The sequence below is a fragment of the Aspergillus clavatus genome, genomic scaffold (assembly GCF_000002715.2).
Source record: "Aspergillus clavatus NRRL 1 1099423829802 genomic scaffold, whole genome shotgun sequence".
In the NCBI taxonomy this organism is placed as follows: Eukaryota; Fungi; Ascomycota; class Eurotiomycetes; order Eurotiales; family Aspergillaceae; genus Aspergillus; species Aspergillus clavatus.
Genome location: NW_001517097.1, coordinates 1,557,234 through 1,581,937, shown reverse-complemented (window position 1 = coordinate 1,581,937; position 24,704 = coordinate 1,557,234). Strand labels below are relative to the sequence as shown.

General features: G+C 51.3%; 7 protein-coding genes across 7 annotated transcripts, besides 10 other annotated features; 2 read left to right on the top strand and 5 right to left on the bottom strand.

The window, feature by feature from the left end:
• Window positions 1-198: 198 nt before the first annotated feature.
• Window positions 199-2,195, bottom strand: ACLA_038750 (ferric reductase family protein; the record flags this gene model as incomplete). The annotated part of the gene is made up of 4 exons (XM_001271085.1): window positions 199-1,071; window positions 1,157-1,342; window positions 1,396-1,457; window positions 1,523-2,195. 4 exons carry the CDS (start codon window positions 2,193-2,195, stop codon window positions 199-201), a joined length of 1,794 nt encoding a protein of 597 aa, XP_001271086.1.
• Window positions 1,102-1,127: a microsatellite.
• Window positions 1,103-1,127: a microsatellite.
• Window positions 2,196-4,674: 2,479 nt separating the features above from the next.
• Window positions 4,675-4,698: a microsatellite.
• A 256-nt stretch (window positions 4,699-4,954) lies between these two features.
• ACLA_038740 (uncharacterized protein) lies at window positions 4,955-7,810 on the bottom strand (the record flags this gene model as incomplete). The annotated part of the gene is made up of 1 exon (XM_001271084.1): window positions 4,955-7,810. One exon carries the CDS (start codon window positions 7,808-7,810, stop codon window positions 4,955-4,957), a length of 2,856 nt encoding a protein of 951 aa, XP_001271085.1.
• Window positions 7,304-7,323: a microsatellite.
• A 767-nt stretch (window positions 7,811-8,577) lies between the features above and the next one.
• Window positions 8,578-8,611: a microsatellite.
• Window positions 8,612-8,788: 177 nt separating this feature from the next.
• On the bottom strand, window positions 8,789-12,838 carry ACLA_038730 (translation initiation factor 3 subunit CLU1; the record flags this gene model as incomplete). The annotated part of the gene is made up of 4 exons (XM_001271083.1): window positions 8,789-12,391; window positions 12,476-12,531; window positions 12,613-12,696; window positions 12,802-12,838. 4 exons carry the CDS (start codon window positions 12,836-12,838, stop codon window positions 8,789-8,791), a joined length of 3,780 nt encoding a protein of 1,259 aa, XP_001271084.1.
• Window positions 10,654-10,680: a microsatellite.
• A 134-nt stretch (window positions 12,839-12,972) lies between the features above and the next one.
• Window positions 12,973-13,001: a microsatellite.
• Window positions 13,002-13,300: 299 nt separating this feature from the next.
• Window positions 13,301-13,346: a microsatellite.
• Window positions 13,302-13,346: a microsatellite.
• A 285-nt stretch (window positions 13,347-13,631) lies between these two features.
• Window positions 13,632-13,661: a microsatellite.
• A 1,873-nt stretch (window positions 13,662-15,534) lies between these two features.
• ACLA_038720 (ATP-binding protein) lies at window positions 15,535-17,285 on the top strand (the record flags this gene model as incomplete). Its single annotated transcript, XM_001271082.1, has 5 exons — window positions 15,535-15,665; window positions 15,721-16,086; window positions 16,159-16,400; window positions 16,454-16,794; window positions 16,848-17,285. The coding sequence occupies 5 exons, from the start codon at window positions 15,535-15,537 to the stop codon at window positions 17,283-17,285; spliced, it is 1,518 nt and encodes a 505-aa protein (XP_001271083.1).
• A 313-nt stretch (window positions 17,286-17,598) lies between these two features.
• Window positions 17,599-18,710, top strand: ACLA_038710 (uncharacterized protein; the record flags this gene model as incomplete). The annotated part of the gene is made up of 2 exons (XM_001271081.1): window positions 17,599-17,914; window positions 17,983-18,710. 2 exons carry the CDS (start codon window positions 17,599-17,601, stop codon window positions 18,708-18,710), a joined length of 1,044 nt encoding a protein of 347 aa, XP_001271082.1.
• A 625-nt stretch (window positions 18,711-19,335) lies between these two features.
• On the bottom strand, window positions 19,336-20,182 carry ACLA_038700 (RTA1 domain-containing protein; the record flags this gene model as incomplete). Its single annotated transcript, XM_001271080.1, has 3 exons — window positions 19,336-19,751; window positions 19,820-19,912; window positions 19,972-20,182. 3 exons carry the CDS (start codon window positions 20,180-20,182, stop codon window positions 19,336-19,338), a joined length of 720 nt encoding a protein of 239 aa, XP_001271081.1.
• A 1,589-nt stretch (window positions 20,183-21,771) lies between these two features.
• On the bottom strand, window positions 21,772-24,587 carry ACLA_038690 (putative phosphoketolase; the record flags this gene model as incomplete). Its single annotated transcript, XM_001271079.1, has 8 exons — window positions 21,772-21,809; window positions 21,868-22,693; window positions 22,753-23,373; window positions 23,424-23,733; window positions 23,793-23,945; window positions 24,002-24,236; window positions 24,293-24,367; window positions 24,425-24,587. 8 exons carry the CDS (start codon window positions 24,585-24,587, stop codon window positions 21,772-21,774), a joined length of 2,421 nt encoding a protein of 806 aa, XP_001271080.1.
• Between the last annotated feature and the right edge of the window lie 117 nt (window positions 24,588-24,704).

Genomic DNA, 24,704 nt, shown 5'->3' with positions numbered 1-24,704 from the left:
GCCAATGTGAATCAAGCAGCGACGACCCCCCCAATCTCTAAATAGACATCTAAATCACAGGTATGTGAGTTGCAATCAACCAATTATTGCAATCACGGCAGCAAAGCATTGGGGAGACCCCTTGATGATATAGTTCAAAGATCAAAGGAAAGAAAGAAGTGAGAAACAAAACTGTGACTGGTGCTTCCTATACATGCACTACCACGTAAAGCTCTCTTCAACAAAGTCGACGTGTGTCTGATCCTGTCTCTGGCGGCAGACCCGGCGAACATCATCACTCAGACTGCCGTTTCCGCAGACCAGCACGCCCATCGCTCCAACCTGATTCTCCACCTCCATTCCGATCAGCGTGTCAATGTTCGGTCGGCCAGGGAACATCTGGACGGTCGCGCTGGGGCTCTGAATCTCCTTGGTGTTGCGCGGCCGGGTGATGAACAGCATGATCCGAAGGACTTCTCGGCGACGATCCATAGCCAGAATGCTAGTCATCCAGGGACGGATCCACTCAAGGTGCTCGGGGGACTGAATGATCCAGACCAGGGTGACGCGTCGCGCAGCCACGGTGCCGTCGGCATAGCCTTGGACGAGATGGCGGACGAAGGGGACCTGATGGGTGATGCCGACACCACCGGCGAAAAGCACAACGGTTCCGTAAGAGTCCATGGTGTGGATGCCTCCGTACGGGCCCTCCGCAAACGCCTTGAGAGTGACACGCGAATCGGGGGCGCTGAGAGCGCGCTGGTACAGCTTGTTTGTGAAACCAGTCCGGCGTCGAATCAGGAGGGAAATAGTCGTCTTCTGAACACCAAATACGTCCTGGCGGGTCATGGGGATGCCCTTCTCGTCCGTAATCGTGTCCTCGGATTCGCTCCAGCCGACAGAGAATGGGTGGGACATCCACCACCCGATCGATGGAATGTAAAGGTAGATGTGCTGGCCGGGCTTGAACGTCCAGGGTCTGGCCATCCTCAGAGTGATCCGCATCGCGTCACCAGGCAGGGCCTCCACGACTGCTGCAGTTGACTTGCGTCCACAGTTGCGGTACAGAATGATTGCGAAGCGGGCAGTTCGCTTCCCAACGGTCAGCATTCGAAACCAGTGAAAAAAAAAAAAAAAAAAAAAAAAAATTGGAATTGTTTAATGGCATTAGACATACCTCGAGTCCCCAGAAGATAATGGCAACGAGCAGGTAGGTCTGCGCAGGCAGACCCTTCAGGTGAATCCAGAGACCGACGATGGAGACAACGACCATGGCAATGTGCAGATGAAGGAATGTTTCATAGAAAGCGTGGCGGATCGGAGAAACCGAGTGAACCATGAGACCCACGAACGCACAGCCGGCCTAAGAAGAAGATTAGCTTGATACGCTTGTATGATAATCACACTGCAACGTACGATGAGTCCGGTCAGAAGAAAGGTGCTCTTTCCAAAGACCATACCAACAATGTCCCATCCGGCTATGCAACATTAGCGGCATTCTCAGCATAACACCTAATGGTTTTCTGCAAGAACACGAACTTACCGGTCTGAGCCTTGGGAATAGCCCATGCAAACACATGAGCAATGGTCTCGAAAACCACAATCCGAGCGAGCCAGCGGTGGATCAGGTTGAATGTGTCGAAAGGAACTTGCAGAAGACCAATGAGGGGGTTGTTTCTTCCGGCCAGGAGCACGAGAGGAATCATGTTAACGGTCGCCATGGTACCGGTACGGTTACGGATGACGCCGGCAAGGGTCTTCTCCTCCTTCTGATACGGAACGGTGACCACGCAGAGCACCACATTCAGGACGATGATGCCGAATACGATGAACGTGTGGAAGCGGCTGGGCAGGGTGCCCATGTTGAGAGCCGACGACAGTTGGAATTCGCGGTTGTGTCTGTTCCGGAACAACGGTGCGTAGATGATGTGGTTCTTGATCTTGCCGAAAGTTCCCTCGGGGGAAACGAAGTACCGTTGGCGTTCATTGCTGAAGCTCGCCAGCCGTCTCAGATGCCCCGCGATCCGGAACCACATCTTCCAGATATAGATGAAGGCGGCCATACAGCCGAGAACGAGGATGGTGATACGGGAGAGGTCATCATTGACGAGCTCATAGAACTCCCAGGCGGAGTCATTGCCACCACCACCGCGCTTTTCAAGATCTGCTGCGAAAGAAAGTCCAACCAGGGACAAGCCAAGAAGAAGGGACTGCATTGTGGGTGAAGCGAAGATATGGACTGAAATCTAGAAAAAAAAAAAAGAATGAATGTCGGCTGCGTAGCTGAGACTCCAAAGGGTCGAAAGATTGTGAGCGAGACCAGCTCGGCAGACCGGATATTTGCTGAAGGACAGGAAGTTGTTGGTTTGTTCGTCACCCCGTCTCTCTTCTCTTGGAGGACTGCTCAACCAGGCGAGCAGGGGTTGATCCAAGGCAGTGCCCAAAAGATTGTAAGGTAGCTAGCTGGCGCGCCCAAATTTAGGGCAATAGCCAGACCTACGGTGGTCACAGACAGAGGCTTTCTTGTCTCTATGACCCAGAGGGACTTGATAGAGATAAAGATGGCGTAAAGAGAGACACCCAAGAGGCACAGCTCTAGCAAAGGGGGAGGGGAGGGAAACAACAGAAACAGGTATATCAATTCAATTGACCCCCGCTGATCCCAGTTCTTGGGGTAGAATTCCGGACGATCTTCTGGATTGTATGGAGCGAAATGCTGGCGGGCAACGAAAAGAATGTGGTCAAAGTGTGATCCAGTCACCGGAATCTTTCTATCAAGTCAAGATAGAAAGTGGAACGAAACGAAGGACTTTCCGCCAAGCACGCAAGAAAAGAATAGAAAAAGAAGATCTATATGGAGTCGAAAGAGAAGAAATAATAGAAAAAAAAGAGAGAGGGAGAGAAGAGAGGCGAACAGCAGAACCCAGATCGAGAGCGATAGAGAAAAAAAAAAAAAGCCCCTGGCCAGAAAACAACGCTGGGGGTTGGGTGTCAATCGAGAAGATCCACCAAAAACTTCAGTGACAAGCGACAAGCCAGCTTCAAGACAACCGAAATGCCATGCCATGGTGAAGGAGTGGGCCAGATGGAGCAAGCGACGAGGCGACTATCGATTCTTGTCGTCTCAGCTCGAATCAACCATCATCGTTGATGCTCCAGCTAGATTGCAGATGGACCTCAAATGGTGGGATCACAATTCACAACGACTCGTCACTTGTCTCTGACTCCCTGAGCCAAATACTCCTCCATCCATGGTCGACCAAGATGTCATTCCGACCAGGGGCATCTTCATCTCTACAGTATCCCGTCATCCTGAACGATCGCCAAGTTCTGAACACTGAACTCTGAACTCACCCCCCGATAAAATGCCGGTAATACGGGGATCCCTGCCTCTGGAGTCTCTTGAGTCTTGAAGTCTTCACTATTCATCCAAGGAATCCAACCCGAAGATTAGATTAAGTGCAGGTGGCAAGCCGAGCTCTTACGCTGAATGGTCGAGCCTTCACGCCGATGCAAATCGTGAAACACGACGCTTGGAGCAATCTCGAGACTTGGCTTGTTTGAGGTTGTTGGGCACACACCAATCTGGGCTCGAGGACGGGACGGCTTCATGAAGACTGTGGTGGAGATGTGGAGCTTGGGGGGGGGGGTTCTTGGCAGGGTGGAATTGACTCAAAAAAAGCTGGTGGTAGACGTAGTTAGTTAACTGGATCGACTAGTTATCCCTCTAGTTATTTCGAGATGTAGCGGTGCGAATGAAGCACAAGAGTGTGTGGTGTCGCGTGGCGCGTTGGAAGCTTGACACATGATCACATCAACCTCAGAACCTCCCCAACTTGCCCTGGCAATTATCATCATACATCTATCGAGTCATCAATCTCTCCCTCCCTCTCTATCTCTCTCTAATTTCGCTCCACTGCTGGATTTGACTCTCTGAAACAACGGCACAGAAATTATCAAAATACTCGAAATCCTCCCGAAATGACCCCGAATTCCACCCTGTGAGGCTGTGATCCTTGGCAATGGGGACTCTGTCTGGAGAAAGGAACTGACCCCGAGGATTTTAAATTAACTTATATTATTTGGAGGGGATTGAGTCTCAGAAGTCAGAAGGCAATCAGAATAAGAATCTACGGAAGCTTGAAGAGGTTGCGTCAATCACGCCCAAAAGCAAAGCATGCCATCATACGGAATACAGAGTAGACTCCTCCTCAGCAGTCTACGAAGTTGGCGTATAGTGACCAGGAAAGCACGCATGTCAATGTCAGACTAGAAGGGTATATTAGCACCTACCTCATTTTGACGATGCCAAAGCCCCTGCCGTCATCTGTTCGGTGCAATCGCTCGATAGACATAACACTATCGAGCAGTATCTCCGAGACAATACGGAAGTTCCTGCAGAAGCATTCCCGGTGAAGCACAGCTCGCAAGGGTGATAGCCCTCATGGCATGTGAAACAGTTCCCGTGTTCAATTTGCTTCGAACAGCATACTGATTAGCCTGATTGCTGACAGGGGGCACTCGTCAAACTGGTCCGAGGGCATACCTGAATCAATCGCTGAGAATGGCCCCAATCCGAGTAAGGTAGAGAAGACACTCCGTTGAGATAGAGTCCAAGACAGCCCCAGAGATAGTGAATAGAAGAGCCTAGACTGATGGAGTCATGAGAAGCTAAGAAGAAGGAGCAGAAGAGAGAAGAAAAAAAAAAAAAAAAAAAAAGTCAATGCAGACGGTATTATTGTCAAGTCCCGGGTATCATCCATAACCAGCTCAGTCCAAAAGGCAAACCCACCAAAATCATCGTCAAACACCGCCGATAATCCCAAGCGCCAAAACCAAAACGCAAAAGAAGGGAAATAAGAAGATAGACCAAGGCATACGAAACAAAATATGCGCATAGCAATATTCACCAAAGTCTATTGTGTGCCCTGTCCTCCACGGTGAAACTCAGAGCCAACTAACCGAGGCCTCCCACTCAAAGAAAGCTTAGCTCGTCTTCACTTTCGTCATCCTGGGAGCAAGAAATGGTCCTCTGCATCCGTGAAAATGATCTCGTGCGCCGAAATGACCGCTGTCGGAGATTGTGCACCTTTGAGATTGTGGTAGGGCATGCTTCCTGGGAAGATGGATCACAGATTTCAAGATCGCAATCAGAATTCGTCTCGGTCGGCTCGTCCAGTAGAAGGAGATCGTCCTTTCTGTTAACAATGACGACCTCCAACTTGGGAGAAGAGGTGGCCGGTTTGATTCCCGTGACGACCGCCCGATTGGGGACGTTTCGAGCATGTACCAACTCCCCCAGCACACCACGCGCGCTCCTCGTGCGGGCGGCTACTGGCACAAATTGAGCTTCAGGTAGCGGGCAAGGTCGTGATGACAGAAATGAAAGTCGGTGCCCCGCATTAAAAGTTTGATCATTTGCCTCATCCATGTAGGTCTCCACAGTTCGTGATCGCAGCCTTTTCATGGGCCGGAACGCCAATCTATTGCCTGCGAACGCCCTCTTGGCTGGTACAGACGGGGCAGACGATGTGGCGCTTGAAGCACTGTGCACTGACGGAGTCGAGGACGATGAGACACTCTGCGTTGATGGTGAATCAGGCGAGGAGTGTCTAGACTCAGAACTCCCCTGGTTCGAAGCTTCATCCATCTGTCCGGGCCTAGTTTTAGGTGTACTTGCAACCCACTCTCCAATGCTTTCCTCCCAACGGAACATTCCCGGACGAGCATCTCGATCAGATTCGGACGATAGATCTGGCCTGGTGCCATACCCCTGTTGCGCTGAAACAACGCTTTCCTGGACCTGAGCAGCCCAGATATGGTCATCCGGATCCAATGTTTTCTCTGCGAGCGCCATTGCCGTCTCGGCTGCGATTTTCCCAAGAAAAAACGACTGCCCACGGACACCTGCTTGTTGGGCCAGTTGTGTGACTTTGCGGCGTATCTCCAGGGGCGTCCGAGTGTGTTCGGTTAAGGTAGAATATCCGCAATAACGACACACTCGCTGGACGAGATCCGCCATCTCTTTGAGCATATCCTGCTGTAGAACAATGGACACGAGAAAAGCTTCGAGGCGCTGCTTCGAGATGACATCCGAGGGTGCGCCGGTGCTAGAGGGCATGCCTTCGCCTATTTGCACCATACAGTTGCCCAGCAAGACATACCCGCGGCGTAATGAGTGGTGGGGCGGTAAGTCCCTTTGGTCCTGTTGATGGCTCAAACCGATATCCCTTTCCAACGTCAAGGCCAAGCAGCTGAGTGTGTTCCCCACCTTTAAACCAAGTAGTTTCTCGGATACATCAGTGGCAGTTGACCGCGCCATGTACATACCACACAGCGCAGTAATGAGGCTTGAGATGAGATTGCTTAAAGCATCTTGGACTGTTACAGGACATGGTGTGTGGTCGATAGGGAGGGTATTCGCAGCGGCAGACGTCCGAGTGCCTCTTGTACGTGAAGAGAGCTGCTGGCTTGAGCTGTTTCTCTGTGGAACTGTTGCTTCCACAGACGAGTAAACCCCTCCGGCTGAGAGAATAATAGCTTCAATCAAGCGATTTGCTGCAGCCGAGTCACTGTCCTTGGTCGACACTGATTTGACTGCGCCGTCCACACACTTTTTCCACCACGTAGTCACCATCCATTCGGATGGCAAGACGCTGCGCAGAAGAAGCTTTGCCAATTCATCATACACAAAGGCCCGGCAATCATTAGACCACGAGTAATATGTTCGTAATATGTAGATAGGGTCGTCGCAATGGTTTGACGGCCTCTGTGGATCAAATGCAGTTGGATAGTCGTAGGAATCCATACTTGACAGATACCTTGATATCATCAATTTAAAGGCGTCGAATTCGCTGTGCCGAATGCACTCCTCCATCAGTCGGCAGGCCGCAAGCCTAGTAATCCAATTCTTCTCCATCATCTGCGCGACCAAATTGATGCCTTGGGAACGGACAGCTTCCCGAAGAGGCTCCCAGCCATTGCCCAGGGGAGCGTAATAGGCCTCCAGCTCGGTAAAATATGCGTCGCACATATCCACTCCGTCATTTTCGTCCTCCTCATCCTGAAGATCCTGCTCACCCGCAATGAACTCAGGCAGACGACGCGCAATCATCGATACCAAAGACCGAGCGCCGCGCCCCTGCTGCTGTTGTGGACCGGCGACATTGACCCGGGTATTATGCAAAAACTTCAAAAATATCCGATCCAACAAGTGCGCAATATCCACCATCCCAGTATCCCCGGATAAGTCCAAAACCTCCTTCCAAGAACCCTGGTAGGCCGGGAAACTGCTGTTGTTCGTGCGCGTCGGTTTCCGACCAAGACCACCACCACCACCACCACTCGACCCCTGCGCCTGGCCATCCACCGAACTCTCCACACAGCCTTCCACCCCAAACAGCTGTTTCCGAGTCGAAAATCCAGTCCCCATCAGCCGCATCTTCCCAGTGATCAAAGGCGTCGCGATCTCAATCGCACCAGGCAACGTCCTCTGCACCTCGGGACTGCGTATCAACAGCCTACTGCGCCGACGTCCACCATTCCGCTGCCCCCGACTCGAATAGTTATGTCTGATGCGGCGCTTCTCCGGCCGTCCAGGCACCCAGGCCGGGTCATCCGGCTCCTCGTCCGAATCAGGGCAACTCTCCGCGGCGCCCGCGACTCGTGCGGCCTTCGTGCGCTCCGTGTCCGCGCTTTCGGCCCGTTCTTTCCGCTTCGAATGTGCGATCGATGAGAGGATCTCCTGGTGTTTTTCGAGTCGGTGGTAGATGGAGGCTAGAGGACGCAGCATGCGGTTTGCCCATTTCGCGGTCGGTCGGATGTCCTCCATGCTGAAGTGTTTGGGGGGATGGGCACGGACGAGGGAATACTATGCAGAAAGAGGGAGGGGGGGAAAAAATGATAAAAGATTCACTTCGCGCTCAGGTCACTGCGAGAGGATTGCGAGCATACCAGAACAGCCTCTGTATGTTAACGAACGCTCATCGTTCGACCAACCTTGCAGGGAAATAAGAGCTGCTGGTTTTAAATCTCGAGAAAGAATCGATGAAAAGAGACAATATCGCTGCTGCTAATATACAATAAGCAGATCTGCTGGCGGTAAGCTAAATATGATGGCTACTAGACCATATGATACAATGATGGGAGGAAGAAGAAAAGCAATTGGAATGAGTGATGGAAGATGTAAACAATGAAGCCCAGCAGCGATTCCCAATTGAGTATAGCGTCTCCGATCTGCAAAACAACCTGTATTCCGCTTGGGGTCTAGCTCTCTACGAGGCTTCAGTTTCCAGTTCGATTCCAGTTTGATAGAGACCGGACAGTATCTATGTGTTGATGAGCGGGATATCGTGAAGATCAAACAGCCGAACATGATTCTCATAGAGTGCATAGCTTCATTAGATGCATATCTAGATATCCGCCAAATCATACAAATTTATATATAGTACAGAAGAACACTCCGAGTACGTGATGCAGGAACCCCCAAACCTGCTATGCACTACCTGGAAATAACAAAAGAAAAGAAAAAGAAAAGAAAATTGAGAATAAAAAAATGAGGAGTGCCAAACCGGCAAAGGAGTTGAGAGATTCCTACAGAAAAGAAGAAAAAAAGAAAAAAAAAAAAAAAAAACAATGCGTCCCGCTCATTCGACACACAGAATTTGGAGATAGACGTTCAAGATAAAAAAAAAAAAAAAAAAAGGAAGGGGGGGAGGTTACTGTTAACACATAGAAAGATCAAAAGTAGGATCCAAAAAGCAGCTTTTCATGTTCCCAGGAATAGAAAATGAGCAGGAAGGAATCACACTTAAGCCGAAGACTTCTTGGAGCCTCGGAGCTTGGGGTTGCTGGCCGCGGCACGCTTCTTCTGCTTGGAGCGCGAAGAGCTAGTGTCGCCACCCTCGATGAACTTCAGCAGTTCATCAATGCTGCGAGAGTCTAGAGAAGCATTGGCAGCATTCTTTGCTCCCGAGGCCTCGGGGGCGGTCTGACCGACCTGAGGCTGGACCTTGGTACCAAGGGTGGTCACACGAGGGTTCATGTTGATGCGACGCAGACGACGGGCCTGGATATCCTTGGCGTGCTTCGCAATGGAGACCGCGTTCTGGGTCAGCTGCTCCAGCCAGGTCTCGGCCTCCTTGGTGTTACGGTCATCGGGGCCAAGCTGACTGAGGAAGATGTTGTAGGCGTCACGCATCTTGCCAACGGCACCCTTCGAGTCCTGATCAAGAGCCAGAGCCTGCGCCAGCTGGAACAGAATGGTGGCGGTGTTGATAGATTGCTTGCCAAATAGTGACTCGCAGACAGACAGAGAAGCCTCGAACCACTTCCGGGAATCGGCATACTGCTTGAGGTGCTGCAGCATCACGGCGGCGTTGTTCATGGTGGTGATAGAATCCGGATGGTTGGGTCCGTAAATGATCTTCCACAGGTCCATGGCGTGCTTGATGTACACCAAGGCCGTCTTGGTGTTGCCGGAGGCATGCTCGAAAAGACTGAGGTTGAGGTAAGCCAGGATCGTGTCAGCAGAGTCGACACCCAGGGTGCGCTCCGTGACGATCACGGCCTTGCGAGCCAGCTCGACAGCCGCCTCCTTCTCGTCAGTCTGGTAGTAAAGCATGGACAGCTGGTGATACAGTTTAGCGACTTCGGGGTGAAGAATGCCGTAGATCTGCTCGTGCAGGGACAGGGATTCCAAGATCAGCTCCTGGCCCAACTGCTTCTGGTTCTGCATGAGGGAGATACGTCCAGCCTCCAGGGCCTCCTCGGCAAGGGAGCTTCTAGGGGAAGCGTCCTTGACCAGGGGCACAACGTTGACAATGTCATCCGGTACGATGGAAACGGCAGGCTTCTCCTCAACGATAGCCCGACTGGGAGACTTGTCAGCGCCCTTCTTCTTCTTCTTCTTCCCCTCGTCTTGGGCAGCGTTATTGGCGCCGTTGACCACGGGAACCTTAGGAGGAAGCTGATCCTTGGTGAAGGCATATTCGCGAGCACCAAGCTGGAGACCCAACTTGATAGCAATATCACGAAGCAGCTGCAGGTGGCGCAGCGAAGCGAACCACTCCGACTCCAGAGTGAAGCGGTATCTGAGAGCAACCTGCTGCTCAATCTCGGCCCGAAGGGTCTCAGGAGTGACCGTCTCGAAGGTGAAGTCACCCTCGGGGTAGAACTCCCGGAGAGAAGCATCGATCTCGGCACGAGGGTTCGCGTTCACATCAGCGCCCAGAAGGCAGTTCAGCAGGTGGGCAACACAGGACGCGACGAATGGCGCAGGGACGTTGCGCATAAACCGGTTGGCGATGTGCTTGAAGGCACGGGCAATCATCTCCTGGATCAGGAGTGTCGTCAGAGCATCGAGACGAGCACCCTTCTCCTTGGAAAGCTGAGCCAACTTGCCAAGATAACGGATATTGATACCGCGCTTGTGCAGGAGCTGGCCGAGGGACTGTCCGTCCATGGGGAAACCAACGTCACCATCGTGCAGATCCTGGACCAGCTCGGGCATGACCTTGGAACGCAGGAAGTCGCAGGCATCGCGAACCTCCTTCTCGTCCTCAGCCCACTGCTGCTTCTCCTCATCGGTCTGGGGAACCTGGCCGCTGCAGACGTCGGGGTTGAGGGCGAGCTGGAATCCGGAGATATCCACCCGCTCCTGATCCGAAGACTCTTCGGTCTTCTCCTCGGTCTTCTCCTCGGAGTCCTGCTCCTTCGACTCAGAGGATTCGGCCGGCTTCTCCTTTTCGGCTTCCGCCTTGACTGCACGACGACGCTCGACCTCGGCCTTGACGTACTGGCTCATCTTCGATCTCCAGTACGCTTCAACCAACTCCAATCTGAGAACCGACATCCGATGGGGGTACTCCTCGCTGTTGGGTTCTTCCTGCCACATCACGTCGAGAGGAGTCACACGGTAGAGATCAAGGACGTATTTACGGCCATCGGTACCGAGAAGACCCTTGGTCTCAACGCTACCCTCGAGATCGTGGCGCTTGCTATCCTTATCCCAGACAGCGTGCTTCTTGATGCGGAGAGCCTTGGACATCTTCTCGAAGACGGAGACAAAGTCGGGATGTGTCGCGACGACGTCTTTGCCCTCCACACCTCCGTAGTCGATCTGGTGCTCTCCAGGCTCACGTTGCTTGAAGATACCAGGGACGATGCTCTGGCCAACAATACGCTTGCCAAGGTAGTCAACGACGACAGTGCCAGGAGTGAAAAGGCCGTTGATGTCAAGCTGGTTGACCGCCTTGATTCCCAGGACATCCTTGCCAACAGCCACGCGGGCGGCTTCATCACCACCCTCGGAGGCGAAAGTTCCCACACCGTCAGCGCCGAAGGAGTAGAAGATGTTGTTGTAGACGAAGATTTGAGCATCTCGGTCTTCGGTGGGGTTGAGCGGAGCGACTTCACCACGAGCCACCAGAACGGCACCGCGAGCGGCGGCCTCATTGTAATCGGCGAACAGCTTCGAGGTCAGACGCTCGCGGAACACGCGATCCTGAACAGTCTCACGAGGCAGCTCCCGGGTAGTCTGGAACTCCTCGTTCCAGTCGCGCAGTGTCTCTGCGTTATCTACGCCGGAGATCAGATAGCTTTCCTGAGAGCGGGTGATATCTGCCTGGTGAACGTTGACATTGGAAGATGGAGGAGGGACGAGCCATGGGCTGTTGGGGATGGCGTTTTGGAAAGGGAAGGTGGTCAGGAGATCCTTCTGGTTGTTGGACTCCTGGAGGGCTTCGAAGGCGGTGTTGAAAGAGGGCGAGATCTTCGAGATCAGGGTGAGCAATGAGTGCGCGCTGACTTTTTTAGGAATGGTTCTAGGCGAAGGATCGAACTTGGCGTTCGAGCACTTGTTGACATAGAAGCCGGAGACGTGGGAGGTTACTTGGAACTGTTCGCCCTCGTTAGTGGCCACCTGCAGGTACAGCAGGTGACCCTTCTGCCGGAGGTGGTAGGGAGGAGGGTTCCAGGCTGATAGTGAAATCGATTTCACGGTCTTGGGAAGGGGAGCCTCGTCTCTGGGAAGAATGGTCTTCAGAGAGGGAGAAGCAGTGATGTCGTACTTGGACAGGGAGTGCTCCTTCTCCTCACTAGCTGCGGCTTCGGCAGTCACGGAGTCGTGCAACGACAGGCCAGCATCGAGTCCCTGAAGGTTGTCGACACGATCTCCAGCAGCGCCAACCAAGTCCCGGATTCTGACGGTGTGCATGCGAGCTTCCTTCTCTGTGTAGGGGTCCTCCACCAAGACAATCTCGGAGTCGGCCTTGAGATCCTCCACCTCAGACAGCTCCACGAAGTCGTTGATACGCTTGCCGTTGAATTCCAGATGGAAACAGGTATACTGGAAGGTACCGGGCAGTTCGACGATCGATTGGCGGACATCCTGGACCTGTTCTTGGCTGGACACCTAACAGTCGGGTAAAAGGAAATGGTCAGAATTCCTGTCGCGGCCTGGTCTCCAGTTTGCTCCGTGGCTGATAGTAACACATACCATAACCTGGATCTTATGAGGCTCATGTGGAAGTTTCACAGAGATCTGGAAGAGGCCTATGGTTGGGAGCAGAATTAGCGATGACGATGTCCGATGCGGAAAACCGGTCAGTACAGAGACTGTTGGGTATGACATACCACCATTGTTCTCCTCCTCCTCCTGCTGTTCCTCTGGGTGATTGCCGTTGGTAAGCTGTTCAACCTCCTGGGATTGGGGAGTCTCTACACAAGAGGGAGAAGCAATTAGTTTGATCAGTCACATTTGTGCATTCAACCTGGCGATGCACGGAAGCGGGTAAAAGCTCGAGAGAAGGATTCAAGACGAACCTTTCGAGTGCTCCATATTGCCATTTGTCTGTGACATTGTGATAGATGGATTGACGATAGATCAATCTACCGCTAGAGATATAGAATTAATCAATTGTTGTAGCTGTCGCGCGACAGCCTACCTCGAGCTTCGAATCGGGGAAAGCAAAAGCGGAAAACCGGACGAAAGATTTTTTTTCTCTTTTCTTTTCCTTTCTTTTTTCTGTTGGGTGGGAGGGAATAGGGAAGAGAAGAAGGAAGAGAGATATGATACAAAGGGCAATTGAATCCAAAAAGAAAACAAACCCCGTACCCCAGACTAAAAAGATGAGAATGAAGAGAAGGGGAAAGGAAGTCGAACCTGGATGGTACAGAGGGAGGAATAGTAGTAGTAAGTAATCTTCACACACGGGGAAGTTCAACTGGACACTGAAAATTTCGCGGTTGCGGAATACCCTCGGAAGGGCTCGGGCTAGTCTGCGGTGCCCGGCCCAGCACATATATTTCTCCACAATTCCATTAGTAGTAGTAGTAGTAGTAGTAGTAGTAGTAGTAGTAGTAGTAGTCGTTTAATATCTATAGTGTTCACAGGGGATATTTAGATAGGTGTCTCGAAGATTGATCGAGATATATCTACACAGTACATTGGTGCTGATGGGGTAGACGGGCTATCACTTGTAGTCCTAGGTATTTCCTGGACTCCGCAGAGTGAAACATCTAGATGTCCGGAGTGTACTCGGGAAACCTGTTACAGGCAATTCAACTGAGATGAACCCGTCCTAGGATCTTTGGATCGGTTTGAAGGCACTCTATGGGTAGGAATGCCCGAGGTAAATGGAACAACATTTACTATCGACTCCGTATCGACTCCGTATCGACTCTCTCTCTCTCTCTTGGTTTCTCCGTGTCTGCACTTACAGAGGCCACCTGTTCCTACCTTGAGTGACCACTTCTTTTTCACCCGTCTTCACGACACTCCATAAAGAGTAGTCTATGAGTTGTCGGAAAACCTTCTATATCCTGGGATGTAATATCCCACATTCAATAAATCTGTCTGCAGACGGGTAATTCTTCCATAACCTTATGTACTGATGCTCGTGGGCTGTTTGTTTGGTAGGAGCTCTGCAGCTGGTTGTCTGTCCCATAGGATCGATCCTCATTATTTTTAGACTGAATTCGCTGTCTCTGAATATATTTCGCTCTGGGATGCGGAAAATCGGCTTTTTCTTCTCTTCCTTCCAATATACGCCAAGGCGTCCAATGGCTCATGAGGACGGTTATAAGCGGGAACAGAGTCGGAGCTGGCTCAGCAATGCAGCAGGATCGGGACATGGTAGAACATCTTACAGTGCCAAAGGACTCGATATCTCACTGTATACCCCAAAGATGCTCCTTTCGAGTCACTGTCCGTATATATAATGAAGTAATGATAGATAAGAGTGGGTACCTGTGGCGTACATCCCCTTGGCCATAGTTGACCAGGATGTTGTCGCATGCAAAGGTTAAAAGTAAGACAGGTGTGCACTTGAGTCCAGATAATCATGGCACAATCTCATTTGTCACAAGTATTGATGGGGAAGGGCATGATGAGACTGGAAGTGCTTCAGGCCATCGCACTCATTTGGATGGCGAAAATGAAAGCCACATTTCACCAATACTGGCGTTTCCTTTGTTCTTCCGAAAGAAAACAATTGGTATTATAGACACGGTGCTGTCTCCTTTGAGGCTTCGAGTGCCTGTCGCCCTGTGCATTGTAGGCCCGAGGAATACACCATCAGCAAACAGGTGTACATAGGTAGCAGCTGTATTACCACGCCGACCACAAAATAAATGCCTTGGCTGAAGGGAAGAGACATGGAATATGTCTTTGCCATCAAACAAAATTATTTATCGACTTGAAAATGGAGTTGTTGAGCTGACGGAGGTGGGCCAGCCTCGAAAACCGCCTGGAGTTCGCTTCCTGCAGCATACATCGGTCGAGACTCGAGTTTGTGGTCAACCGCGTGTGGCTGACTGAAGAATGGATATATCGACCTTGACGAGGCTAATATTTATATACCAGCCACATTCTGACTGCAGAGTGCAGAGTGCAGACTATCCACGATCCACGACGCACCCACTGTGTCGGTAGATACTAGATAGTAGTATGTACCAGACACCAGTTGGATGCAGATGCCAAGCGTGGATCTGCTGGAGATCGGGCTGAGGCGCAGCAGCATTTAGAATTCAACATTCACCAGAAAATGAGGAAGAGAAGACGAGCAGAACTATGGTTCCATCCACACTGACCACGCTCTTTTGACGACCGTTCAATAGTCGATTCTTATTTCTTCTCGTTTGTTGGATTTTGAGCTGAAGCTCAGCACACACTCGTTTGTGAAGGTTTTCCTGTCGTTCTTTCGCATACATACATCTCTCTCCTTTCTTTGTCTGTGTGGTCTACTACTCATTCATACCTTACAGCACTTCTGCTACGTCATCTATCATTGTCCTTGCACATGATTCTTTTTTAGACCAGTCATTACCTAGATTCATTGTTGTTTTCTTTGTCTTCGTGTTGGGGACGATATTATTTACATCTGCCACCATCCTCTTTTCAATGCGCCGTGCTGAATGAGGATGTTCTGGAATCGTAATGCTGGACGCGCCTTGAGTTCTGTGGCCCGCACGGGTCTCTACAGACCGGCCAGATGTCATCAAACAACTCCATATCTACCTACAAGATATTTCTCGCAGACCTCGGGTCGGTCGGGAATGAATCCTCTGGAGCAAGATGCCGAGGAGGAACGCGATCGGAGCAAGGACTCCGGATTTAACGCGAAAGCCACCCTGTTGAGGATGCTGGAGAGCGCGGCGACTACCTTCGCTTCCATTGCCATTCTAGGGTGCGTGTTACCCGGTTCAAAACTTGTAGAAGCTTAGCTAACCGGGCGGCAAAAGCGCGGCGGGATACTCCTATCATCGGTACTACAAGCATTTGATACTGGAGAAGATGGACAATGCGTTCAGTCCCGGCGACCCAGCGCTCGAGGTTGCCGGTGTGGAACTTGGAAAGCACCGTTATCACCACAACGAGCATTGGATCGTCCGGGAGGAGCAATCGAGAATTGACAGAATTATCGAAGGGAGGGCCGGTGGTCATTACTACCTCATCATCGGCGAGAAGGGTACAGGGAAGACCTCTATGCTTCTCGAGGCCATGCGTAAGAACAATGGCGATGGAGTCGCCATCTTCGAAGCGCATGCAGATCTGGAGATTTTCCGGATTAGGCTCGGGAAAGCCCTTGATTATGAGTTTCATGAAGAGTATGCGCAACCGTCCCTCTGATCTCTTTCCTGCAGGTTTCGCTTGCACGGGCAACGACTGACTATGTGCAGTTATATCGGCAGTCTGTTTAGCATCAGGGGTCCACGAGACACCACTGCACTGCTCGACATTGAGCGGGCATTCAACAAGCTAGAGAAGGTGGCACTCGCGAGAAGACGCGGCGGGTCAGCACCTTTGGTCCTGGTTGTAAACAGCACTCATCTGGTCCGAGATGATCATGATGGCCAGGATTTGCTGGAAATGATTCAGCAGAGAGCGGAGCAGTGGGCAGCCAGCGGCTTGGTCACTACAGGTAAGCGTACCGAGTATATTTTGTGTCCTTGCTCTAATCCTTGAACCAAATAGTGTTTAACAGTGATGATTACTGGGTATACGAACGCCTGAAGCGAAACGCTACGAGAATGGAAGTCATTCCGGTTCGCGATCTGCCAAAAGGTGCCGCCATGGCTGCACTCAAGAGATACCGTAAGCGGTATTTCGGCGAGGACCTGTCCGACGATATCCTCCAGACTATCTACGACAAAGTCGGTGGACGACTGTCCTTTTTGAATCGTGTTGCTAAGGCTAGGGACTACATGAAGCTCTGCGATAGCATTTGTGAGGCGGAAAAGACATGGTTCCTCAACCAGTGCTGGATCCTTGGGGAAGAGATGGACGACGATGTCATGGACCAGCAGAAATATGCGGTAAGTGCATGCACAACCCAACCTCATTCCCATCCTCGCTGACCCAGCCACAGTCCGCTGCAATGGTGTTGGCGAAAGCACTCGTGGACAAGGAACGGGAGATGGAAAAGACCTATGACCCTGAGAAGGGCCATATCTTACCGGAAATTCCCCTTCACAAAGCGCGCCAGATCATGACCCGAGCCGATTTCATCCAAAACTACGACCATGAGAACCTCTTCACGATTGACTCCCGCGCCATGGTCAGAGCGGATTCGGTTCCTATGCAGAACGCATTTCGGGAGATCTGCTCAGAGGAAGGGTTTGATGAACATCTAGAAGAAACTCTCAAGCGGATCGGAGACATCGAGAGTCTCGGACGTACCCGTGAGCTTACCATCAAGGATCTATGGGATAAGGGCAAATACCAGATTACGATGCGAGACCACAAGGGTCGTGAGAGTGGAAGTGTCGAGTTTTCGGTTATGGAACGAGAGAACGAGGACGATTAAGGCCAATGTATCAAATATGTATATATAGTGCTTGCTACCCCATGTATATTTCCTTCTCTCTCACGAATGCGTATCTACTCGATGCTCCGAATAGTAATGACAGCATTGTTCGTTCAAGCAATGGCAGTGACATCATCACATGCTCACCGCCCAGCCGTCAAAATATCCCAGTTTCCTCACTCTGAGCTCCTCCCAGCGCAATTCTCCCCCTCAGCATCGAAGAGTTTCTTCGCAATCGCTATCTTATCCGTCGGCGCCCTCCGTGTCTTATAATATATTTGAAGAGCTTAAACGTCGAAGCAAAGCAAAAACTATGGCTCCGCGTCGGAGAGATTCTACTTCTGCTGTGGTCAAAACCACACAGTCTGCTCGGTCGACCGTCGACACGGCGAAAGCTGCGCGCGCAGCCCAAGAATCGCAGCTGCGGCGGGTCCCTTCTCCGGTGCGATTCCTTCTGGTTGTTTTTAACAGCCTCCTGTTGAGTTCCGTTCTCTTCACCCTGACTTCCAGGGTCACTCTGGGCGAGTTGGGCCATGTGAGCAAGCACCTGGAGGAATGGTGGGAAGTGGGCGGCTTGATGGTCTGGAAGGCTGTCGAGGTGGGATTGGCCTGGGTTCTTGGGTTTGATGGTAAGCTATGACCCCGGCGTTGCGAATGGCACGCTTCCGGATCAAGCGCTGACGATGTTATGACCTAGGACGGGACGTGATGTCTTTTACTTTCCTCACCCATCTGCCCACCTATTCTCTGCTGTCATCTTTCTATGGTGTCCGGCCTACCACCATTCTCGCATCGTATGCAATCAGCCTGGTCTCGACCGCGATCCCCTTCGTCCTGCTCCGCCGTCCTTCCTCTGTCCATAACCTCCCACACGCCCCGTCTGACGCCGTTTCAAACCGCGCCATCCTGCAAGATCGCCCAACAGCCTTCTACACAACAGTTGCGGCAGCAGCCATTTACTCCGTAGCACTGTACCTCAGCTACGCATCCTGGCTCCCGGCCTACCTCGTCGTCCACTTCGAGAATATCCCAGATATCAGGGCTGTTCACGCCGGGCCCGCCGGGCTCCCAGCTTTGTTCATCACTCTTCTCCCCGCTGGCTGGGCTGCGCGAGACTTCCTGTTCGTCAGCTCTACCGGAGCCTCCAACAAGAGCAGCGCCTGCACCAGCAACAGCGAGGACGAGTACCTCGCATGCGCCATCTACCGCCAAACATGGGGCGCAGTATCCCCCAAGACCCGGGTCCTTGTTCTGCGCACGGCGCTCCTTGCTAGCGTGGTCATCCTCAATACGGTTTTCCAGGTGGCGGGGACGGTGAAGGGGGTGGATGTCTGTGGAGCGACGATGTGGGGTGCCATCTGGGGAGCTGCGACTTTGGCCATTGGCGGTGTCTTTGGCTGGATTGAAGCCGTTGACGGTGTATGATTTATTCGATTTTAAAATAGAGGTTGGTTCAAGCATGGAGTTGAGTATCTTCTTCTTCTTCTTCTCTGCCGAAATTCCTTTCGGGTTGATGCCTGTCTTATTATTTAACTGAGGGTCTTGAGATGATGCTATGTGATAAATGTTTTCTTATGCGGTCTCTAAGCGTGTCGTTTTTGTTTTTTTCTTACTTTGTGTGGTCTGAGCTTCGAGCAATGCGATAGTTCTGGGTATGCCTTGATCGCCGACTTGCGATCTGCGAGTATCTCGGCAGTGGTACGATTAGGAACAGAAGAAAAGGGATTTAATATATAATCTTTATGATTATCATTGTTCGTAAGGTTTTTACCCCAGGTTGTTTTTCTCAGCGCGGTAATACAAGACCGCAAATGCAAACAAAGACCAAAGCCAACAGCTGACTGATTGACAACGGAAGAAATTACGAAAGCTACCGAAGCTCCATATCAGCCATCCCATCCGCCGAATGGAGCTCCCTATGAAAGTCCATGGACTTGGCACTGGGCATCAACCAGCCCGGATGGAAAATATTAAAGATGACGACCGAACAGACCATCATCGCGCCGTCAAGGGCAATGAAGTACCGCTGCGTGGTGATCAGGTACCCGCTCTAGCCCTCGGACAGCTCGATAGTTCGGTAGATGCTACGGATATAGATGCAGACGACGGAGAAGACCATCGCGGCGAGGAGGGGGACGATGGAGCCGGTCATGGACTGCAGAAGGCGGCGGCGGAGGGTGCGGCGGACGAAGTCCGCGGCAAGGACGACGAAGATGGTGATGGAGGCCATTTGGAAGACGATGCCTGCGACCATGACGTGGGTGCCTGGGGCGGTGTCGCCGTTGACTTTGTCTGTCGCGGCGGAGGCCATGCCGCCGCCGATGGCCTGGACGACGAGTGAGACGATATCGCAGGTGACGAAGATCCAGAGGTAGAGGTTTGGTCCGATGCAGGAGGATTCGCGGCCTAGGAGGGTGATGAAGCGGCCGAGGAGGACGTAGATTCCTGCCGTGAAGAAGGTGGGTGCTACGCTGCTGTTAGTATGGCCTAGGTGTCTATTCCGGAGTATGCTGGTTGCGAGGATGGCTACTCACCGATGATCAGAGTAGATATCTGCATCAAGAACGCGGTCATGTTATAGGGACATTCGGCGGACCATGTGCGAGCGGCCCAGCCAATTACTTCGGCTATATTGGGGAATTTGTGAGCTCTTTGACCGTCTCGAGATTCCAGGAGAGTCACACACTCAGACATCCTATACTGAAAACGCAACACCACCAGGTCCTCTTCCAAGCAAATTGAACTGTATGGACAATCATCGAGAGACCAAAGAGCACGCAGAAGACAATGCCAGCAGCCATTGAAGGCTGGTATCCGTAAGCAGTGCCGACGCCATCGATCAGAGGGTGGCAACTATTCTTCAGTTGCTCTCGAAGCTCTGGGGTTACTTTAGACATTGTTGGGGTAGGACCGTAGGACAGTTTGTGGTCGCGGTTAGAAAGAATGGAAATGAGATGAGTAGCTCTCAGGGAATGTGTGTAAGCTGTAGATAGAGAAAGAGTCGCACCCGCTCCACGGGTAGGACTTGTGTGATCTTATAGCTCCAGAAAGGTATCGCAGGTGAGACCAGAGATGGAAAAGAGTGGCTGAGGTATACAACCCGTTTGAGATAGTCGTCACGCAGCCCACGACAAGAGCAGCCAAACCAACAAAGCAATATACAAAAAGAACGAAGAAGTACGAAGCAAGAGAGCAAGAAAAAAATGGATTCAAAAGGATGGAGACAACATCCCTCCACTCTGGCGGGTTCAACCACATTATCAGACTATCAGTATGACAGCCCCATGGCCCAGTTTTTTCTTTCTTTTTTTCCTTCTGGCATATCCAGAGATCGGATAGATCTCGAAATTTCCAACACGTACCTCTCGCTACTTCATGATTCGATCTGTTTGAGGCCTAGATGGACATAGGCGGAGACAACCGCACGGCAACGGAGGGACCTGATTCGACTTGAGACCTGGTTTAGGTTCCTGAATCACTTGTGTTCCCATCGGGCCGCTTAGACACGAGCATGGATGTCATTCGGCAAGACACGAGCACGGCCTTCAATGCCGCCTGTCGGGACCCGGCGGATACTGGGAGTTCAAGAGAAGCCCACAAGGTAATGCAGTTTACCAGTTGTGGCTGGCCTGGGACTCGCAAGCACGACCCATCTGGGTTTAGCCGCATCGCTGAGAATTGTTCCAACTTCCGAGTGCCGGAACCCCGAGATCCAGTATTCGAGCGGCCGAAGGCGACTGGGCAGCCTGATAAGTACACAGTACTTTATGGCCGAAATTTAGTGAGTACCTCCATCCCGGGGAAATTTGTTCTGAGAAACAAGTATTGCGCTATATGAGATAGCCTCTGTCATCATGCAGTCGGAAGATAACATATTGATCCAATGATATACGGAGTAACCTTGCGCACGCCACGATCCTGTTTCAGCGGTCGTGTCACTGTAAGAGCTTCCTGGCAGTTGGGATTCTGGCCAGACTAGGCGAAAATACGAATTCGACCGGTGCAACATGGTGTCCGACTCCGATGGATATCTGGATGCTTTAGGCCGAAGAAATAACATGTCATCGTGTTCAAGGGCTTCCTGAAGAGTTTGTTGTTGACGTTCAGACTGGTGGTTGATGAGGGGGGGAATTCCAACGCGTTTGATCAGCCGCTTGGCTTCCCTGTCTATTGGCCTGAGGCAGGGATGTCTCCATTTGCAGAATCAAACTACAAGATATACAATGCATGATCCGTAAGTACAGTATCTGCTGAGTTGCTCTGCTTCGGGTATTTCATACTATTGGCATGGATAATCTGCAGAAAGCCATCTTGCCCATATACCTTGAGGAGTTTTATACCGTCTACCTAGCCTTGCAGCACATCTTGTTGTGTGACATGGATATCATGACAGCACTGACTGATCATAATTGACAATTAACCAATTCTATCTACATTAAATTTAAATTGTGGAATAGGATAAGGTCCCATGCTCAACACGACGACCTTATTCGAATTTCGGCATATCGTACATATCATCGGGATCTAGAAGCTGTCAGAACAAAGACAAGAAATGAATAGACGACAAGACGAGGCAACTCACCCTTTCGGTTTTTGAGGATGTACTTCTTGGTCTCTACCATATTGTGGTCCAACTCCGTGTACAGCTCCTGTTGTCGGATCTGAACTCTTTCATTTCTCTTTGACGCCCCACAAATGGCCGCTTGTGCTACATGGAAGCGTGAAACGCGGTTGACAAGCATCATATCAAATGGTGTCGTGGTGCTTCCCTCCTCCATGTATCCGCCGATGGTAGCGCGCTCCAGACGTGGCCGTCCGAACAGCAAGCCCTGCAACTCAGTCGGATATCCGTGGTAGTTGAAATGGATGGGTCTGTCAGATGTAAACAGGCTATCAAACGCGTCGGTGGTGAGCGCATGCGGGTGTGCGCCTTCGTTCTCCAAGATCATCAAATCGGTGACGTTAACCACCCGTACGCGAAGCTCGGGGCAACGTTTGCGCAGAATGGCGGCAGCAGCAATGACTTCAAACATCACCTCGACGCCGATTCCAACCAATACTACGTCTGGGTCCAGACCATCGTCGGTGCTGCAGAATTTCCAGACAGATGCACCTGCTCTGCAGTGGCTCTCTGCCTCTTCTGGGGTCAAATACACCGGAGTGGGCTGCTTCGAACTAACCATGAGATTGATGTAGTTCGTCGACTTCAAGCAGTGATGGAGAGTGATTAAGAAAGTGTTAGCATCCGGCGGCAGATAAACCCGAGCAGCCGTGGGCTTCAATTTGAGTACTGCCCCGATGAAAGATGGATTCTGGTGTGAAAATCCATTATGCTCCTGCCGTGTCCACGTGCTTGTCTCAATATAATTGATGCTGGCTATGCTACGGTGCCATGTGGTCTCTTGAGCCTGGATATCTGCCGTCAGTATGCATGAGGGGAGGTAGCGAGTGTAAAGAATTAACCTACCATTTTGATGAATTTGGAGTACTGCACCATCATGGTATGAACGATTCCCAAGAAGCTCTCATACGATGGGAAGATACCCGTGCGTCCGGTCAACGTGTAACCCTGGATAAAACCCTGGCACATATGTTCGCTCAGGACTTCGATGACCCGGCCACCTTTCGCGCTAGAGAACTGATCCCACTGGAAATTTCTCCCAGTGTGATCCAGAGCGGCGCTCAGTTTGTTGCTCTCCAATTCATCCGGTGAAAACAATCGAACAGTGTGAGGGTTGAGTTGGAAGACCTCGTCGATAAGCTTTCCGGTCGTTTTCATCGGGCTCTGTTGGCTACCTTTATCCACGGCGAACTTCCTCCAGTCCGGGAGCTTTGGTGGCAGATAAGCCTTGTATGCCTCCACACGCTGACCAAGCTTCATCGCATCATCCGTAGGGATGATGGATTTAATCTCATCTATAACATCTCCATTCTCAGTGAAAAGTTCTCTGGGCCCATACGAGGAAAGCCATTTCTCGAGGGCCTGCAGCTCTTCCTTGTCCTTCTTTGCGTTGGGCAGGGGGACTTGATGTGAATGGAATGAGCCCTCAATGAACTGGCCATGAATTTCCTTTGGGCCTGACCATCCCTGCGCAACGAAGTTTAGTTGATATTCGAGACACCTAGGGGTCAACGTACCTTTGGTGTGCGCAAAATCAGCATTGGCCATCTTGGCTTCATAATGGGCTTTCCGGATCGCGCTGCTTGCTGAATCTTGTGGATTTCTTCCAAAGCCCAGGTCATAGATCGATGGAGATCGGTGTCGATGTCATTCAAATCCTGCACAATCCGGACCTGGTACCCATACCCAGTGAAAAGCGAGGTCAGCTCCTTGTCGTCCATGCAGCCAAAGATCGTGCGCTCGCTGATCTTGAATCCGTTCAGGTGCAGGATTGGCAGCACAGCGCCTGACTCTGCAGGATCGATATATTTGATGCCGTGCCAAGATCTATCATATGTTTAGCATGAAGGTGGCGAGGGGAATGGTTTCCTCGTCGATTGACATACGCTGCTGTTGGGCCAGTTTCTGCTTCTCCATCGCCCACAATGCATGGAACGATCAGATTGGGGTTGTCCATAACTGCACCAAATGATACAGCAAGTGCGTATCCCAGTTCCCCTCCTTCGTGGATAGCACCTGGTGTTTCCGCATTGATATGGCTGTTTCAGTGAGTTAGCATGGGCATATGAGAGGCTCAGGATACGTGAAGTCTGACCTAGGCAGCCCGGCTGTTGTACTGAAAGTCGAGATGAGATTGGCGAGGCCCTCCGCATTTCGCGAATACTCTGGGTAGAACTTCTCCAACGAGCCCTCCAGCCAGAGAGAGGCTAGGATGGCTGGTGCACCATGTCCTGGTCCCACGACATACAGCATATTGAGATTGCGCTTTGTAATGAGGTAATTCAGGTGAGAGTATACCAATATCAGGCCGGGACATGTTCCCCAATGACCTTAAGATGTAGTTAGCGCGATACCTACTGCATATATAGCATATATGATTTCTTACCAAGCAATCTAGGCTTTATGTCGTCATGCGTCAAGCTTCTTTTCAGTAGCACATTATCTTGCAGAAAGATCATTGCTAGGTACTATCAGCAATCATGACTTCCTCTTCATGCACGACCAGCAACTGTCTTACCTGCAGCGATGTATGAAGCAGCTCGACGGAATTTGAACAAGGCATCGCAGGCCGGTTGCTCTAAACTCGTCAAATCCAGCTTCACCTGCAACTGTTCAACCACATCGGGAATATGGGAAGGCAGCGCCTGCGGGTTTGGTCTGTCAATGACTTCCCCAGGCATGATGACGACTTTCAAAGGTCACTTCTTCGAGCAGTATCTAGTATCCTAATATGCTTGCTAAGTAAACACTTGAGTTCGATCCACGCGGGTGACAACCAGATGAATGTATGATCGGCG